At 34.7% G+C, this 16,861-nt stretch overlaps 2 protein-coding genes across 2 annotated transcripts in view; one reads left to right on the forward strand and one right to left on the reverse strand.

The window, feature by feature from the left end:
• Positions 1–56: 56 nt before the first annotated feature.
• Mt2 (methyltransferase 2) lies at positions 57–1,850 on the reverse strand. Its single transcript, XM_069058867.1, has 3 exons — positions 1,534–1,850; positions 1,005–1,480; positions 57–949 (listed from the first exon to the last, which is right to left on the reverse strand). Exons 1-3 carry the CDS (start codon positions 1,586–1,588, stop codon positions 470–472), a joined length of 1,011 nt encoding a protein of 336 aa, XP_068914968.1. The 5' UTR covers positions 1,589–1,850; the 3' UTR covers positions 57–469.
• Positions 1,851–5,832: 3,982 nt separating this feature from the next.
• LOC138138784 (histamine H2 receptor-like) overlaps positions 5,833–16,861 on the forward strand; it is a 117,036-nt gene continuing 106,007 nt past the window's right edge. The window contains exon 1 of the mRNA XM_069058850.1: positions 5,833–6,074. The gene's annotated coding sequence lies outside the window, so the exon portion shown is untranslated. The remainder of the gene's footprint in view (positions 6,075–16,861) is intronic.

Genomic DNA, 16,861 nt, shown 5'->3' on the forward strand with positions numbered 1-16,861 from the left:
CATCACAGCCAAAACTTTTTAAAAAATAGTCAAAAACATAAGATCAAAAGCACAAACCATTAAAATAGATTTTATTCTCGTAATAGCACAACACTTAAAAATTAAATTTTGAAAATTGAGACACCAATCTTGAAGTTACGTTTGCATTAGTCATAATTTGCATTGTCTCGAATTTCCGATTACTTGATTTTCGAAATCGGGGATTTCCTCACCGGAAAAATGAAAATACGGGGTGATCAAGAAGGACTGTTTAAGTTGGTAACACTGAATTGTATTTTAAATCGTATAACAGGAGTAACTTTCGGTTGTTGATGGCTTCTCGTTGTTAATGCTATACCTACATCAGATATTTGTCAAATAAACCAACAAAACATATCCGGTTGCAGTGTTATAAATAACCGAATTAAAAAAAATTCTTAATTGTATTGCCAACTTAAACAGTCCTTCTTGATCACCCGGTAAATACGATTCAGTGCACCAAGAGTCTTATCAGTTCCGATACGACTTTAACATTAACACTATTCCCTAACAACATGTACTTTTTCCTATTTTCCATTCCTGGTGGAAATGAGAAAGTTTCGGGAAAACACATCAACCTGCAGACTTCTCTCGGAGTAAAAAATCGCAGTTTTAATTGTACGACCAGTTTTAAATATTCGTCAGAACCTTTCTCTACATTTTGAATTTGTGATAAAATTGTTTTGACAAACTCTTCAGACTTTTCTGTAAAAACGCTTCCAGCACCTTCAATGTAGCGACTGTAGCTTTTGGTAAAACAACACGAATTTCTAGAATGTGAGTAACAGATATCTAAGATGTTAAAATATTTTCTCAAAATTTTGTCGCTAATGTAATATTGACTGAAGTCTTGATTTTCTTCTAAAATGTCACCAATGCTAACAAGATTATTTAAATTGGCAGACACTTCGCTCAGGGGAAAATCGTAAGTCTAGAAAAATAAATATACATTAACCTTCAATTAATTTGTTGAAAGGGGTACTTACTAGTGGCCCCACTTCAAATGGAAACTCTAGAGGGTGTTTCTTTCCCAAAAGATAATACCGGCGTCTGCTGTTGGGGATTCCCACTTGATGAGGTGTTAAAATATACTCTTGACAGATAAAACCGCATTCTGTTAATGTACTGACTAACAATTCTCTCATTTGTGAAACTTCAAACCCTACCACGTTCTCCACCAAGATTCTTTTAATAGTTTGCAAGGTGGGAAAAATCTCCATGAGATGTACAAAAGACGTCGTTCGAAAATCGGCGATATCTTGCTGGTTACCGTTTCTGGTGAAGGGCTGACAAGGAGGCGACATTAAAATCGTGTCGACATCAAACCCTTCGACCATTTCCTTCGTGAGGCCATCGAGATTATGATACAGTAACAGTCTCTCCGAAAAGTTGTGTTTATACACGCTGTTGGCGATGGGGCTTATGTCAATTGATTTTTTTATTTCGCCCTTTACACCACTTGCTGAAAGAATACTCAAATAGCGTTAAAAATTTCACGTGAAGGTAGAGACGTACCGAGCAACGCCAAATGCATTCCTCCTATTCCACTGTACAATTCTAAAATCTTCATTTTTGGTGTAGTGGTTAATTTAATTGAGCCACATGCGATCACAGATTGTTTTTAACCTCACTTTTTGTGGTAGTGTTGAATGTGTAATATAACTCACAATATTTCTTTATCTTTATTACAGCCTCATTTTATTTACACAAATGCTTTTTTATTCTTTTTATGGTCTTTTTTGGATTGAATTTTTTTAAAAGTATTCGGCTTTGAAGTTTTGCTGAGAACATTTTCTGAATTCTGACAGCTGTTGACAACGTACGATAACGCGCCAAATTTAAACAGCTGTCACTGTTGACAGTTTAGGCTTCCAATATAAATATTCCTGCACTAGTTAGTATAAATAAATTATTATAAATATCAACAGAAACATAACATTATTGCTTCATTTTATTAGCCTAAAAAATATTGAGAAATAAAAAATTGTCTTACGATAATCTGTAACAATTATTGTATTGCAATATTATGTTTACAGTTATTCGGATCCTTATTATAATGAATAATTATTCTTAGCAAATATTTTGCTAGACTGGCTGTCCCTTTTCGTTTTACTTTTGCAACTTTAATTATAATTCTCTAGGGTTGGTTCAGTTTATCTACTTCATTCATTCGTTCATTTCTACTGTTCCTGAACTAACACTGAAACTTTAGGTAGTTTGCGTCTTTAAAAGCCCATGGAGCACACTTTCACATGGAAAGTCTACAAGTTGCTGGACAATGCTTTGAAAAAACATCCACATGTAAAGAATCTAAAATGATAAAATCTCTTTTAAATTTTTTTTTCTAATACAGCAAAGATATTCCGAATATTAAAATTATAAATAGATGGATGAAACGATTTCAGACCGCTCTGAAGGTGTTGGTGGATGGTGGTATAAACTAACTAAACGTCAACACTTATACTTTGACTAACAAATCAGAATTAAATCGAGTGTGTCAAAAAAGTCGCATACCAAGAAGATACAAAATTTAGGGTGAACCTGGAACATGAAGAAACATTTTTTTTTTGCTTTTAGCCATTCGTTAACACGTTAACGCGCAAGAGCTTTTGGACATTACAACTAAACTACCAGTAAAACTAAATAATCCTGTTATTCACTTATTCATTGATGCGGGAATATTGTATGACAAGTTTCAAAGGTGCCATCATGGAGGGAGCACTGTTCAAAAAAGTGGTTACGACCGCGCTTTTCTGTAGACCTAATAACAAGAAAAAGTTAACGCAGATATTTCATCTTTCCAGTGGCGTCCCTTTAACTTTTTTTCTGGGGACAATTTTTGTAGGAATTGTAGGAAGACGACCGTAAATATTTAGTTCAAAATAAAAACAGATCAGAGTTGTACAACTGAAAAAATACAAAGACAATTCACCAACCGGTTCACGTGTAAAAAACCAAATCCCAGTAAAATGACTGAACACCGACGCCTATGAAGCATCTGATGCCAAACGACCCTCGTCACGAAATTTCACGAAGTACTGGCGGTCATTTTAAAAGGCGTCATAAAAGGTCTCCGCACAGGTCTCGCGACGTGCCGCTTCCTTTACATTGCCAGCATAGGCAGTGCTCCATCCATATCCCTCTACGGCCAAATAGCTATTACCGTATTACGACACTCATTTTGCGTGCTATAATAGTAGTTTATTTAATGAGTTCGTGTGTAAATTGGGCCTTTTTTGGCACAAGTGGGCCATTTTAAAACGCGAGTGAAACGACCAACCACGACAAAAGTCCCCAAATTTAAAAAAATGTTAATTTTCGCTTAAAAATGGTTTAAAAGGTGCAAAGTAGAAAAAATAGTGTATGATATTTCGTTTGTAAGTCATTTTGTAGCATTTACTCAAAATGAGTTTTACCGGAAATAAATATGGTAATATGTATTTAGCTCTTGGTGCCGCAGAAAATAACGTAGCATTTTGAATTTGGCGTCACAGTCACGTGGGTGTGTAGGTATTAATGGAAAGTTTTTGAAATATTTTACTTTTTATCGATTAAAAAAATAAATTTGGCCTGGTTTAACAACAGAAAATTTTCAATAAATTAATACACGATAATTTTATTAAAGTTAACAACAATTATTACCAAATTTTGTTATTATTTGTTGTTAAATAATTAAACATTTCTCTGCCCTATTTACGCTTTGAGTGCTTAATCATTTGTTTTCATTACTCAAGCCCGGCCAACTTGATTTTCTAATGGATAAAATAATTCAATTTGTTAATCTTCAAAGTCACTTTTTATACGTAAACATACAAAAATATATGTCCTGTTTCATAATTATTCGTCATTATTCATTAAACATGTAGGGTGTCATTGAAAATTTTGAAATGAGGTGGCTGGGGGGCGGCTGAGAGCAGAGTAGTGACATGGTAACTGTATTAAATTACGCCCCCTTAAATTTTCAATTTTGCAACATTCCGAATTTTTCGCACAAACATCCAGTATTTACGCCCAGTATTTAGGCATTTAATGGAACTATAACAATAAAACCAAACATTTCATTCTTTCTGAATTGCATATAATACAACTTGTTTTAATGTAGTACACCAAAAGAGATCAGAAGGTTCCAAGTCTGGAAGATAAGGCGGATGTTCTAATAACTTTACTTGTGAGGTTTCCAAAACATACTTCCTTGGGTAGTATGAGGAGAAGTCAGTTGTGGTTAAAAAGTATCGCACTTTATTGCATTGCATTGATTTCCCACGTCAACAGGTGCACAGGGTGCACACTTGGAGAAAAAAAATGATACCTACCATCTTTTTCTGTTCATTTCTAGATGACTTAGAGACGGCAAAGATGTCAAAGATGCTAAAAATACATCAGAATGCAATATTCGACATACAGGATGATTTTTAACGATTGACAGGAGTTGTCAGTGGCGTCTCGAATAGGGTTGGTTAATATGTATAATTAGTAGGTAATTCCGTTAGAACTGATGGTCCTCCGGTGGATTTGCCCTTACAAATACAGTTTTTATTTTTAAATCACTTTACAATTCTATCTTTATGTTGAACGAATAATTTGCGAGAAAAATCAACATCGGGATACTTTTCGTGAAATTGTTCCATTCACAGTTGCACTGAATAAGACCATTCACCATTTTCAGAAAAATTGTTCTGAAAAGAACTGTTCTCGTAGAAAATGTAACAAGCAGTAAAATTAAAAAAGATAAACGTTGAACACAAGTGCAACTACGAAAATCAAAACAACAAAACGCAAAACCCTTTAGAAAAACTCACAAGTTGACCTAGACATTTAATAGCGAAAATTACCAGACAGTCTAACCTAATTCAAACTATGAAATACACTAAAAACTGTGGCGCCAAATTCAAAATGTCCCCAATCATTAAAAATCACCTGTATTTCTTTGATGTAAAAAATTCTCGAAATCGTAACAAATTATTTCTATTGAATTTTTTCTCTCTGTATACAGTGTGTCCAAAAAGTCTCGAAACACCCCAATAAAATAGAAACGAATGATTATGCGTTACGTTTTCATTTGGGTGTTTCCAGACTTTTTGGATATACTGTATGTACTGCTATACCTATTTAAAAAAATAACGATTTCAATCTCAACTTATCTAACATTTCTTGTACAAAGAAGATGTTATATTCTGGTCACGGCAGCAAAGTAAAGTTTGCCGTTAGTGGTACTGTTTTTGTAATTCGTTTTGTTCACTTTTCCTCGTGGAATGATATTTTGCAAAAAATATGAAACGAAAAATTTGTGAGAAATGTAAAGCCGATTTAATCCTACGTTGTGTTGTGTTACTTATTTTTATTTAACTAAGGTTCTTCGAGAGGCTGCATTTTGTGCTTTGCGCCAGATTACAGCTGCTTGAGTACGATGGACACTGACGGAGCTTCTCCGACCACGAGAGTTCCAAGGAAGGAATAATGAATGAATCTAGAGCTAAACATGAACTGGTCTTTAAAATGTATGAGCAGTGGCGCAATTCTAAAATAAAAGCGAACCTATTCGGACCATTACAACATCAACATTTAAGTTTCCCTTGTTAGAAAACAAAAACATTTTATAGTGTTCCAGTTGTGCGCTGCAACCCAAATCACTCAACTCATTCCTTTTCCCTCACCATCAACACACTTTCAGCGTTTCAGTCCAGTCGCTATTTTAGTTTCTTCCAGAGAAAAATTGCATTAACCGCGATCGCACGATAAAGTCGTCCAGTGGGCCGCGACAACCTGTGCAACCGGCCCCACGCCGCCCCCAGGTCATCGGGGTGAAAACGTCCCTCGATGCCTTCGTCCGATCCAATTTGTCCGAGTCGATGTCACAGGTTACTTGCGGCTTAGAAGCGCGTCCTTGACGTCACAGTCGGTGTATTTCTTGCGTGAGAATGCGCGACGCCTAAGTCCGAGCCGCACACTCATCAGTTGGCGTCTACATGTTGGCGTCGCCAGGCGTCGAGTGCTCCAGCCCTCGTCCGATCCCGCGAAGACAACACACCAGAACCACCGCACCGGACATGGACTGAGTAAGTTGTTTGTTGTAGTCGTGCAGTGTGACAACAACCCCCAGTGGTCAGCTACCACTTCGTGGACTTGCGGCGCTCTTCTTGTGTTTTTACTAAGTGTGACAAGTGTCTTTTGTTGACTTTTCGCCGGGATTTCATCGAGGAATTCCTGCGATCAGACACGAGAATATTAGAGTTGTCTTAAACATTCCTCGAATTCCTCCCGAGATATTCCCTTTTATGAATCCGAACCGTTCGACTTATCCGAGTGATCAGTGCAGGAATTTAATTTTTACTCCATTTTCGAACACACTTTTCTAACAATAAGAAATGCAAAATTCCCGTTGCCAATAACCGAAAAGCCTGCCAACTGACCTAAAAATAGACAGACTCCATTGATAAAATTTATTGTGGTTTATATAACACGCGGTTCACACACGACTGATTCATCTCCAAAAATCTTCCAGTGTTAGATCTTTGAAAGAGCGCAGATAGCTCTTTGCCCCCAGATTTCCACCGACACTTCGCAAGAGTTGCTTTCCCAAACTCAACGTTCTCGTTGCGGTAGCACTTCTAGAACCTTTTCGTCCTTGCGCCAAAGAACAATAGAATTTTTTAATGGTGGACGTCTCCACAGATAAATCGTCGCCTAGCCGCTTCGGTATTAATGTTTTGGCATGCGGCCACTTCTAGAAAAATTACTAGTTTTACTAATGGCTGAATAAATCTTGAAAAATCCTATTATTCCTTTTGCTATTTGTGAAAACTGAAAAATGATATTGTCATGCCGGATTGTTTTGTTTTTTTTGGGCTCGCTGAATAATTCATGCAGTTGCTTTGGATTTTTTCTGGTAGTGGGGTAATGGAGAGCACGTGTTGCAAATAAAGTTGGCATCAATGCAAGGAAACAGACTTGCGGTGATTACAACAAATGGGAAAACGAGAAATTAACGGCGCCGATAAATCGATATTAGGGAATTAAGTTGCGTTGTGTTTGTTTTGACAAGTAAGTTTGTGAGTTAAAAAAATACATCTGTTGATGTTTGTCTTAAGTTATTGTTATTACGTGGTCGTACATTAAGAATACTGAGTGATGTGTGAATCATTGCGGCATCTTGGTTGTCATTTTTCTGTGATGAAAAGTGTGCTACTTTTTAATTTGTAAATTGAACACTGTGTATTTGGATGAGATGGAGATAAAATTAGAAAAGCGAAATAATATGTCAGTTTATCTGATTTCTCTTTTTAGCTATTTCCTCGACTGACATTTTTTTTAGAAATGAAAAATATTAAATTTGTGTTATTAAACTAAAAAAAAACATTTTTAGAAATGACAGTCATTTTATGACAACCTTAAAAAACATAAATTCCCAAAATAAATTCCAAAATTAAAACAATTGGTTATTGGTCTAATTCCCAAAATTTAGAACCGTTTTTAAATTTTGTTTAATAACATTTTTTTTTTTAATTTTGATTATTTTACTGCGTGAGCAACAATGACTGTTTCAGTTGGCAATAAAACTGATGACTTTTATGTAATGTTCCAACGAGAAAACCATTTTATCAATAAAAGATTATAAAAACCAAGATGTTTAAATTTGCAATTTATGTCAACTGTCAATAAAGACAATAAAACAACCAGAAATGGGTACAATTCAGTCTTCCAATTCCAAGTAAAATTTTTATTGCCATCTGAAACAGTTACTGTTGCTTACGCGGCATAATGAAACAGTGTAACAAGTGTTCAATAAATTTGTGGTTAAGCGGTCGTGGTTTTTTCTGATTTCCAAGGTCATCTTTTTAATTTGCAAATCCTTAGATAACCTCATTTTGATAATACATAGGTTCATTTATTGTGATAAACTGATAAATGACAAATTGCAGTTTTCGGTTCACTTTGTATGATTTTCCTAAAGCTTTGAACAGTTTCTGAAATACGTTCTCCACTCTTTCGTCCTACACTTTTTGTTTCACGAATATTTGACAGCTAATGAAGTTACATCATACATCAATAGAAAGAAACAAACGCAAGCACCAAACTACTTGACCACACATTTTTGGACACACGTTATCTACAAAGTCAAAAACAAATCTGAGATTTACCAAGTTCAGATTTATTTCCTCTAGTGAACTTGTTGCAAATATTTTATATTTCATTTGAAAAATAATCGTACTTGTGTTGGTAAAAATTATTGTTATGTACTAATATTATTTACGAGAGACTTTCGATGAAAATTTCGTTATATGCAACCCAAAATACAAGAAACCCCTAGAACTTGATATGTTGTTTAATTCAAAATAAGTTAGCAATCCAAGTAGCTTGGCGAATAAGATTAATTATGACACTTTCTTTTTATTGAGGTTATGTGCAAAAGTTAAAATAAATGTGAAAATTGACATGACAGACAATAAGGGTCAGCAATCGTTCATTTAAGTATTACTTTTTATAAATTTAGGAAGCTAGAAACCATTGGAAATTGTAGTTTGGGTTGCATATAACGAAATTTTCATCGGAAGTCTCTCGTGACTAACCCTGTATAAATTGTTTCAGGAAGTTGTTTTTTATTAAAATAAATGCAAATAGATTTACTAGAAGTTTCATAAAAAATAATTGATCGTAAAAATACCAGTTGTAATGATGTGGATGGCTGACATCAATACATCAAGCTAACGAAAATGCGAAGTCAAAACGAATAAGGAAATGACATATTAAAAACTGTATTAGCGAACGATTAAATTGGAAGCAGTTTGCTTGGCTGGTTCTTTCGACTTCTAAAAGCTGCTACCAAAACAAGTTATGAGAAAAACTTGTTACATTAAAATATCAGATCTGTTATCTAAACTTTATTTGTACGATTACGGCAATTGTAGGAAAAATATGAATTCATCAATATTTTTTTACTTTCGCTTACCCTTATGAAATAAATAAACCATCTATAAGTATTTCTTCTGCTTGTTGATCATTTCTAGAATAGAATGTCACTTTTGTATTTTTTCGCACCATTTATTAAAGATGATCGCGTTTATTTGGGGTTTGTAATCGTGTGAGACAAATATTCTTGACATTGTAGATAGCAGTATATTACTCAACGAGCGTGTAATGCTGCCTGACACCCACGAAAATAAAGTTTCGAGTGGATAGTAGCTATTACACACGAGTCAAACGTAAGAGGTACCTTTTCTAAGACTAATTCTAATTTTCTCTGTACAAACTCGTTTACTACTTTTTGGAACGTACTATCGCGGCCAAAATACTCTGGTCGTCAATGTGACATAAATGACATTCAATTGTAAAGCAAACTTTAGGAAGTTTAACCTTATTTTTTACTAGTGTCAAAATTATTTTAATGTACTATGGCGGCCAAAAAATTTTGGCCGTCACTTTCTTGACATTCAAGTAAAGTGTAAATAAACCTTTAGGAATCGTAACCTCACTTTCGATTCTTGTCACTTTGACAATCAATTTAAACTGTTTGAAGCTCAGATATTCCAAAAATCCGACATGAATGAACAAAATTAGAGCAATCATACGTAGATAACCTGAGGTAAACGTTCTGTGTAGTAGAAATGACAAAATAATTTTGAGTTTTGAAATTTACCACCCAAAAAATAACGTTCATAATCAAGACGGTAATCATGATGACAATAAAGTATGGATTACAATTTTTTTTTTTTTTTTGAATTGACAGACAACGACGGCCAAAATTTTTTGGCCGGCATAGTATCAGTGTCATACGGGTGGGGTAAATCCCAGCTGCGGAGGCAGGGTTCAAAAGCAAAAAATCAACATGGTCGCGGTTTAGACAACCTTCAGAAGCAAGTAAGACGATTCTATATTTATCAAAAACTGAAGGTGCCATATTTTTGACAATAATTTGAAATTGTCATATATATTGACATTAATACTTGATTTACATTTGAAGTGTCAAAAAATGACGACCAAAGTATTTTGGCCGCGATAGTACAAACTCGTGAATTATAACATTTGACAATAATTGTGGCATGCGAATATTGCTTCGTGTGAGTTATTACTCACAGCCGTGGGTAATGAATAGTGTTACTGATCAGGAGCAGGTCAACATTTTAATCGAATGATTGACAATAGAAGGTGCGTAGTCTTGTAAATTTCATTTAAACTTTATAGTTGTATTTAATTTTATGATAAAAATGTTGTTACAATAATGAAAAGTTTTTACGGGGTAAAAAATACGGATGACGGAAGTAGGTATATCTTGGAAGCAAATTGAGTAATTTCATATTCAGTTAACAGTGGGATTCCCATAAGAATTATAAAAAAATATATGGAAACAATATTTTATATTATAAGATGTTTAATAAGTAATAAAAAATATCGTAAGGGACCCAGAGGGAGAGAGAGAGAGAAAAAATGTGAAACCCAGAAAATTATGAGAGAAAGCATAAACGTACCTATAAAAGAAAAGCCGACGAAATAATATAATGACATTTGAAGCATTTCTCACCATTTATTTATCAATAATTACACGAAATACCGAGTGACTATAAATGATTGAAGCAAAATAGTGGATTGGCAACATTGATGCAGTTGGTAGTGCAAATCTCCTCGTGCATCATCTGTTAATCATTTCTATTTAGGTTAGGTTAAGTCACGAGGTACATTGGCGTTGGAAAAAAATAGATTTTTTGACGTTTGTTTCAATTTTGAAAATTGCGTGTGTCATGCTAACGATGTTGCCAACTAAAGATTTCAAATGTGTTACCAACATAACAAAATAATTTTCAATCATTGATAGTCACTCGGTATTTAATAATTAAGTAGTAGAGTAGGGGCCAGTTTACAGAAGTGAAATTAAGTTAATCGTAATCAAATGCGAGATTAACTGAACACGTGATCAGATTGAACCAATCGAAGTTTCGGATTCATGGGTTAATCGCGCATTAAAATTTAATTCAAATTAAATATTTAATTCTCTTTCTATAAACTGGCCCTTAGTCTTTTTGTGCTTCTCCCAGTTTCAGTCTCTAGGTTTAGCACAAAAAGACTCATTTTTACTCTTTAATGTTATCGCGTGTTCAAATGAAATCCTGGGCTGAGTAGGCGTTGGAAAAATTAAACCATTTAGAACTGTGTAAAGTTTGAATTTCCCGCCGTTTGACACGAATGACATTTATTTATGTTTAATTGGGACATAATTGTACATGAACATGTTTTCGGCAAAGGGTGTCGTTACATATTTGCTTCGAGAATAGGAATTGTTAAGTTATTCTATTTTTTATGTAATACATTGCAAAGAAAGAAAAAAAGAAAGATTTTTTTGGCTCTAAATTTTAGGTTAGCTATCAAAGATAACCTCAAAATTTACAATAAATTAATGTTTTTTAAGACTTTGAACACGAAACACGAACACGAACACGAACACGAAAAATGTTAAAAATGTTAAAAGTGATCTGACAGCGCTACTCATATGAAAATAACTACAGGGTGTTTGAAAATTGCTAGTACAAAAAAAAACTGTGGCATCTAGAAGCCCTAAGAAATCCAAAAAACCAATTTTTAATTTTTTAAACAAAAGGGATAAAGTAACCCTATCCCAGCATATTTTACGTATCAGGCGGGGCAGTATTTTTTAAACCTTGGTAACCAAGCGTGATAATGAAGGACTATAAAACAATATGAAAAATAAATATTTTTTTGCAAGATTTTGGCAACTAACAATGGTACTAACAATTTTAATCCAATTTTTAATAATTTTTATCTCGAAAACTAGAGGACTTTTATTAAAAAAATTTTTTGCCGATGACTTTAACTCACCATCACCAATTACCAGTATTTTTCTGTACTAGCAATTTTCAAACACCCTGTATATCGAAACTGTTAGTAAATGCTGTTCAAAAATTAAAAAACCATTGTAGTGCAAATAACACACACTTTTCATGACATTTCCTATTACTTATCACAGTGACAGGTAAGTCATTTACACCACAATGGTTTTTTGATTTTTGAACAGCGTTTGGTGAAAGTATCAAAAACTCTATTATCTAATATATTTTCCATCAAAACTGACAACACCGTATATTGTACTTTGTTTCTTGTTTGTTTAAAAAATATTGTAACACGTTCTGACTTGTGGATTCGACGATTTAAACCAGCTTTTTGGAAACAATAACAAGAAATTTTTTTGTTGAATAATAATTTACATTACTTTAACAATAACTCGACGCTACAAAAATTAACTTAAATTCACACTGATTCTTTTTTTCATCGCCTCCATTCATCTGATCCGACTCTCCCCTAGAATCTTTCGACAAACACCTTCCGGAGTTCTGTTGACATCACCTCCGTTCGCGACACAGGCGCTGATTTAGAAGAGTCCCACGCGCGTGTCAACTATTCCCATCCTTTACAAACCACTTGTTCTTTGACTCTTCGGGTCTCTTGACGCCACGATAACACACACAACAACAAAAAACGCAAAAATAATTACAACGGATTCCACATCCAACCGTCAAGCCAGTTCTTTTTCAGCCAGGCTTGATTTACTCGTAGTCCTTTGCAGGCCAAAATAAATTGCCAATGAAATTTCAGATAACAATCTGTCCGCTTCCGCCGATTCATTTTCATCTGCGGCTTCTCCCTTTTTATCCCGATTGGCAGACCGCCGCCTGTCTTCCGAATTTCAATTCTCCCTGTTGACGGTGGTGTTAATGGCAGCTGCACAATTTTTTCCCCCGGGAGATGCCGCATTTTGCGATGATTTAATGCAACGACATGAACTCCATTTTCTAAGATTTACTCTTAGATCCTCGAGTTCGCTACCTGTGTTCCACCTATTTTATCCGTTCGGGGGTTGCTTCGCTTTTATCACTCGATAGGGCTCTAATTCCCTTACCTCCACAAAAGTAAAAATAGTGGCGGCGTAATTTATGTGACAAACGTTAGGGGATGATTTATGGGGGGAGCGAAGCGTGTTAATGGCAACGTCCGTAATAATCCCCGTTTATGAATCAATTTCCAGATGAGCCATTTGGCCCAAATTAGATCACGTGAGGAGATCTCGGCACAAAAATCCGAACTACTCCAAGTGTGATGGCATTAATTAGGCTCCCCCAAACCGTGGAGAGGTTCTTATTCTTGCGTTCGCAATGGATTTCGGTAAACAAGTCGGTGGAGAATTTTTATTGGACTAGACGCTCAGAAGGATTCAGTTCGGGTCTAATTTGCATGCATCATTTTCGGGATTCAAGGGCAACATTTATCTGAGTGGTCGATAAATGGGATTTTTACGGAAGTGGTGCACTCTTTTCTCGATGTTATGAATATTTTAAGTCCAGTCTCAAAGCAAGGACGCCTCTTAAACCCACATTCAGCACGAGAAGAGTGTCAATGTGTCTGAAATGTGGTGAATTATGTATGACACGGCCCGCACTCCTCAACGCTGTAATTATTATGCTCCAATGCATGCGGGGTTGTTCTATAATTACGACTTATCATGCAAGCGCACAAGGTGTTGTGCGTTTGGTTTGGGTTTATAATTTGTGCAACGATTTATTAAGGAAAAACGGTTGTAGATTTCTGATGCAGTGTCCAACAGGAGGTCCAGATAGATCTTTTCCTTCTGAAATTCGTGTTTATCTTGGAATTCTCTCTGAGAGTTTCTTTCTTTCTTGACGAGGTTTGTTTCAAAAGACTTCTTTTTATAAAAAGTTGTTATTTAATTTCAGATATTTTAAAGACAGGACAGATTTCATTCTTATTTACACATTTTTCGCGATAAAAGATATCCTCTGTAAAAATGTCCCATCGTATCTGCCCTTATCTTCTTGGATCTCCATGTACTTTCGCAGGATTTTCTTGTATCTCCGTGAATTTGCTTGATTCTCCCATGGATCCTCCATGTTAGATGTCCTGTATCTTCCTGAGTCTTTGAGTTTTCCTGTACTTCTCCACGATCTCCTAATAAATGTCTGTATCTCCCTTGATCTTCCTGGACCTTCACATTTCTTCTCAGGATTTTCTTGTATTTCCCGTGAATATGCTTATATCTCCCACGGTTCTGCATCTACTCTGGATTTGTATCTTCCCCAGACCTCCTTCTACTCTTCCTGTATCTCCTTGTATCTCCCTGTAACTCCTTTTATCTTCCTATATCTCCACGTACGTCCTCAAGAACTTCTTCGATATCCCATGAACTTACTTGTATCCTCCATAGGTCCCCTGTATCTACCCTGGATGTCTTATGTCAGATTTTCTTGTATCTTCCTAGATCTCCATATACCTCCTCAGGATCTCTTGTGTATCCCCCGAATCTTTCTGTACCTCCCCTGGATCTCCTTGTATCTTCCTGTAACTCCCTTCATCTTCCTGGATCTCCATGTACCTCCACAAGATCTTCTCTTATGCCCCATGAATCTGCTTGTATCTCTCATAGAGCCCCTGTATCTTCTCTGAAACTCACATATCAGATCTCCCTGTATCTTCATCTATCTCCACGTGCTTTCTAAGATCTCATTCATGAATCCCCTCTATCTACTTTGGATCTTCCATGTCAGATCTTTCCTAAATCTTGAAGTACCTCTTCTGGATCTTCGTGTATATCCCCGGATGTATTAATATCTCCCACAGATTTTGATAGATAGCACATAATTGAAAATATTTGAGAAAAAAAAGTTTTATAATTTCCCAGTCACAAGAAGTAACGCATTTTTTTTCTAAAAGTCCAATTTTTTAATGTCTTTTCTGTAGATATAATCGAAATTCTGCTAATAATTTGAAAAGTAAAAATCTAATCAAGACACTTTGGGCCATATTGATCAGTAGACTTCTTGGAATTCTCATATTATATATTACATATAAAAATCCTAGCTTTTGCTTGGGGCTTTGCTCGCGTATTAAAGAATGTGACGTCAATATTAAGCTGAATTTTTATTTGAAAGTTTCTCCACCGGTTCGTGTAATCTCTGCTTGAGCTGTATTGGAGCAAAATAATTGCAGCAAATTTAAACAAAGTTCAATTCGTTTAAAAAATTAAGCTCGTTAATTTAATAATTTAATAAATGAGCCGAATTAAAAATTAAGATGGTAGAAGAAATCAGCCGTGTTATCGTATCTTAAAGTGCTAAGAATTAAGTGAAAAATTACCTTAATTAAAATCGACGAGACAGAGATAGAAACGCGAGGCGAGCTCACTACACTGCACGTACTCGACACAGATGTGTCGTTATTGGGCAACTTTCTGACGTCACATCATGATGAAACAAACTGTACAACATAATCAGAAATTTTTCCTTTCCAATAAATTCCAGATTTATTGCAAAATGCAGAAGAGAAAACATTTTTAAAGGTGTCTTTTTTTGGAATTTTATAGATTTGTTGCAAATTTATACAATCATCAAAAAATAAACTCACAGGAATTCTTAAACGCAAATATGTAATAAGAACATGACATAAATTATTTTCTTGTTTAAATCCAATTGAAATATTGCATCTGCTACATTACGGGGCAAATAATTTTCCATTGAATCTCACTCAACAAATATTTATTACAACGAAATTATGAAATGTCTTTGCAAATAAATGGCACAATAGCTTAATAAATCGTCCTAACCAATTAGTATCTCTCATAATGTTTTTTATTCTTAAACTAAAACATGAAACTTTTTTTAAAGATTTTTTTTGGTTGTCTAAAAATTTCGAGCACGATTGCAGAATTTATTTTAGATTTATTTGGGACTTCTGCAGGGCTCTATATTAGAACCTGTTTTATTTTTTACCAAAAACATTTTTTAGATACCCTTAATGAAAACGGTAATTTTATACACAAGCAGACGAAAAATAACTCTTTTTGGGAGGCACTTTTTCGGACGCTGACCGTGGCGCCATCTGTTGGTCTGTTTAGTAAGTTATAAATTATGTAAGTAACTAATTGTATTGCACTTAGTAAATTTCTAATTTTGTTGGTAAGTTGATAACAAATGCCATAAACAAAATTGTTAATATGTACATACATATTAATACATTTATCTATGTACATATTTGAAAAAGATAGATACAAAATAAATTTGTAATTTTTCCAATAACGTCTTTTGCTTTGTAGTTCGTGCAGTCTCCTAAAAAATTTAATGTGCACCTCTGCCACAAAGTGCCGAGCCTGTTTTTAAGCCTCGGCTGCGCCTCGGCCAGAAAACTCAGACTCGGACAAAATAGATGCACTTTTTGTCCTTGATACACAAATAACTATTTTTTCACCCCTATTAAAAAGTATTCGTTTTTAAACAATGTTATACGTCTAAAGTGAGCATAAAATAAAGTAGGTACTTAATTTTACACTTTAGAGAACAATACAATACTCGCAGCGCTCGTGCGTGTAACATTTCCACTTCTAAACGTGTATCAATAAGTGAACAGTTGTGTAATTTATTTATTGTTTTAAATAGTAAAAAAAAAGAAAATTATTTTATCAACAATTTGACTGCGAATTAGATTTCATAAGAGGCTAGAACACAGATGTTCCAGTAAAAAAATTCTTATTCCCTCAAGAATTGTAAATTTTATACAATCGTATTTCAAGAAAATGTAATTTAAGAGAGTGTCGTTTTCAATTTTTTAGTAAGCAAGTGACGTTAAAAATATCATAGTTGTCGCATCCACTTACAACACTTACTAGAGCAAATATACAAAATTGCAAAACATAATGATAAGTCTGTCGGGTGGATTAGTTTATTATTTAACCGCTGGCGCTGCAGTGTCCATTTTGTCATCTAGGCAGACGAATAGATTAGATTTTAAAATTTTTTAGAAAGCTTCCAACTGAGGAGGAGTCTTTATATTT

This window comes from Tenebrio molitor, chromosome 9 (genome assembly GCF_963966145.1).
Source record: "Tenebrio molitor chromosome 9, icTenMoli1.1, whole genome shotgun sequence".
Classification (NCBI taxonomy): Eukaryota; Metazoa; Arthropoda; class Insecta; order Coleoptera; family Tenebrionidae; genus Tenebrio; species Tenebrio molitor.

What these genes read in the sequence shown, in the direction of transcription:
- Mt2 (XM_069058867.1), bottom strand. Translation starts at nt 1,588, where the DNA reads ATGAAGATTTTAGAATTGTACAGTGGAATAGGAGGAATGCATTTGGCG. An exon ending in AATGCATTTGGCGTTGCTCG is followed by an intron (nt 1,481 to 1,533) that starts GTACGTCTCTAC and finishes GTATTCTTTCAG; the next exon opens with CAAGTGGTGTAAAGGGCGAA. An exon ending in CATTTGAAGTGGGGCCACTA is followed by an intron (nt 950 to 1,004) that starts GTAAGTACCCCT and finishes TTATTTTTCTAG; the next exon opens with ACTTACGATTTTCCCCTGAG.